Genomic DNA, 1,424 nt, shown 5'->3' with positions numbered 1-1,424 from the left:
GAGAGAGAGAGAGAAAGTAAAGAAGTTACATTTCTGAATAAAGTGAGAGAAGCTGTTTAATTTCATCAGGACAGGACAGGACAGGCCAGCTAAACAGTGGACATAGAGCATTTTGCAAAAATCTAAAATCTATGAATTAAAAATATGAGAACAGTAATATTTTACACACACATCATAAGCAATCATTTCTGATGAAAAAAAAACACAAATGTGAAAAATGTGTGTATATAGCGTTTTGGAAATAAACTCTTCATATACTGTATAACCAAGCACAGAACTGTCAAAAGCCAAACTGCCAGAAGCATGTTTTGTTTTAGTCATTTAGCAGACGCTCTTATCCAGAGCGACTTACAGGAGCAATTACAGTTAAGTGCCTTGCTCAAGGGCACATCGACAGATTTTTCACCTAGTCGGCTCGGGGATTAGAACCAGTGACTTTTCGGTTACTGGCACAACGCTCTTAACCACTGAGCTACCTGCCGCCTGCATCACAGATGGTGAAGCACAGTTTAACTCAACTAACAGTCTGACACACTCACTAAAGCTGACTAAAAAGGCTCATTTGGCCTATTAAATAATGCAATCTGCAACACAGCGAAGAGAAATGTCCACATTATGTGGACAACAAAGTTATATTCAATGAAGTTATATTCTATTGTAGCGATGGTTTATGGACAATCCACTGCACCACAATGCACTGTACAGCAATGGGCAATGGTAGCTGTGTGTTACAGAGTAAAGCAACCCATTCTGGGTTTAAGCATCTCTCTCTCTCCCTCTCCCTCCCCATCTCTCTCTCTCTCTCTCTCTCTCTCTTCTCTCTCTCTCTCTCTCACACTCTCTCTCTCTTTCCCTCCCCATCTCTCTCTCTCTCTTCCCTCCCATCTCTCTCTCTCTCTCTTTCCCTCCCCATCTCTCTCTCTCTCTCTCTCTCTTTCCTTCCCCATCTATCGCTCTCTCTCTTTCCTCCCCCTCTCCCCTCTCTCTCTCGCTCTCTCTCTCTCTCTCTCTCTCTCTCTCTCTCTCTCTCTCACTCTTCTCTCTCTCTGTCTTTCTCTCTGTCTCTCTCTCTCCATCAACTTTTCACCTGGTAACTAACATCCTGGTCTTCAGGTAAAGGAAGGCCAGGTACGTGGCTCCTCCCAGGATGCCTATGAGCAGCGTGGTGCCGACGAAAGCCGGCACGTGTTGCTTGGCCACCCGGAACGCGGCGGGCAGCACGGCCGAGATCAGGATGTTGTTTACGTGACCCAGAACCCTCCGGAAGGTCGGGCGCTCCAGGACACGCTCGTAGTAGGTCTCCAGGTTGCTGCGGTTCCCGTTGCCCCAGTAACGGCGGGAGAGCCCCAGGAACTTGAGGCGGTGCAGGGTGACAGCTAGGGAGACGTCGGCCATGCTGAAGAACCCTCCACACAGCCAAGACT

General features: G+C 47.4%; 1 protein-coding gene across 1 annotated transcript in view; it reads right to left on the bottom strand.

Annotated features, from left to right (window-relative positions):
* Window positions 1-1,083: 1,083 nt before the first annotated feature.
* The window catches only part of gdap1 (ganglioside induced differentiation associated protein 1), a gene marked incomplete at both ends in the record, with an annotated part of 13,748 nt that continues 13,407 nt past the window's right edge, over window positions 1,084-1,424 (bottom strand). The window contains one exon of the mRNA XM_084196541.1: window positions 1,084-1,424. This exon is cut by the window's right edge and continues 15 nt beyond it. Coding sequence (XP_084052667.1) covers window positions 1,084-1,424 — 341 coding nt within the window.

Source organism: Coregonus lavaretus (genome assembly GCF_964263955.1).
Source record: "Coregonus lavaretus genome assembly, contig: HAP1_SCAFFOLD_4807, whole genome shotgun sequence".
Taxonomy (NCBI): Eukaryota; Metazoa; Chordata; class Actinopteri; order Salmoniformes; family Salmonidae; genus Coregonus; species Coregonus lavaretus.
Note: the sequence above shows the minus strand (reverse complement) of the source record. Positions and strands in the feature narration are given on the sequence as shown.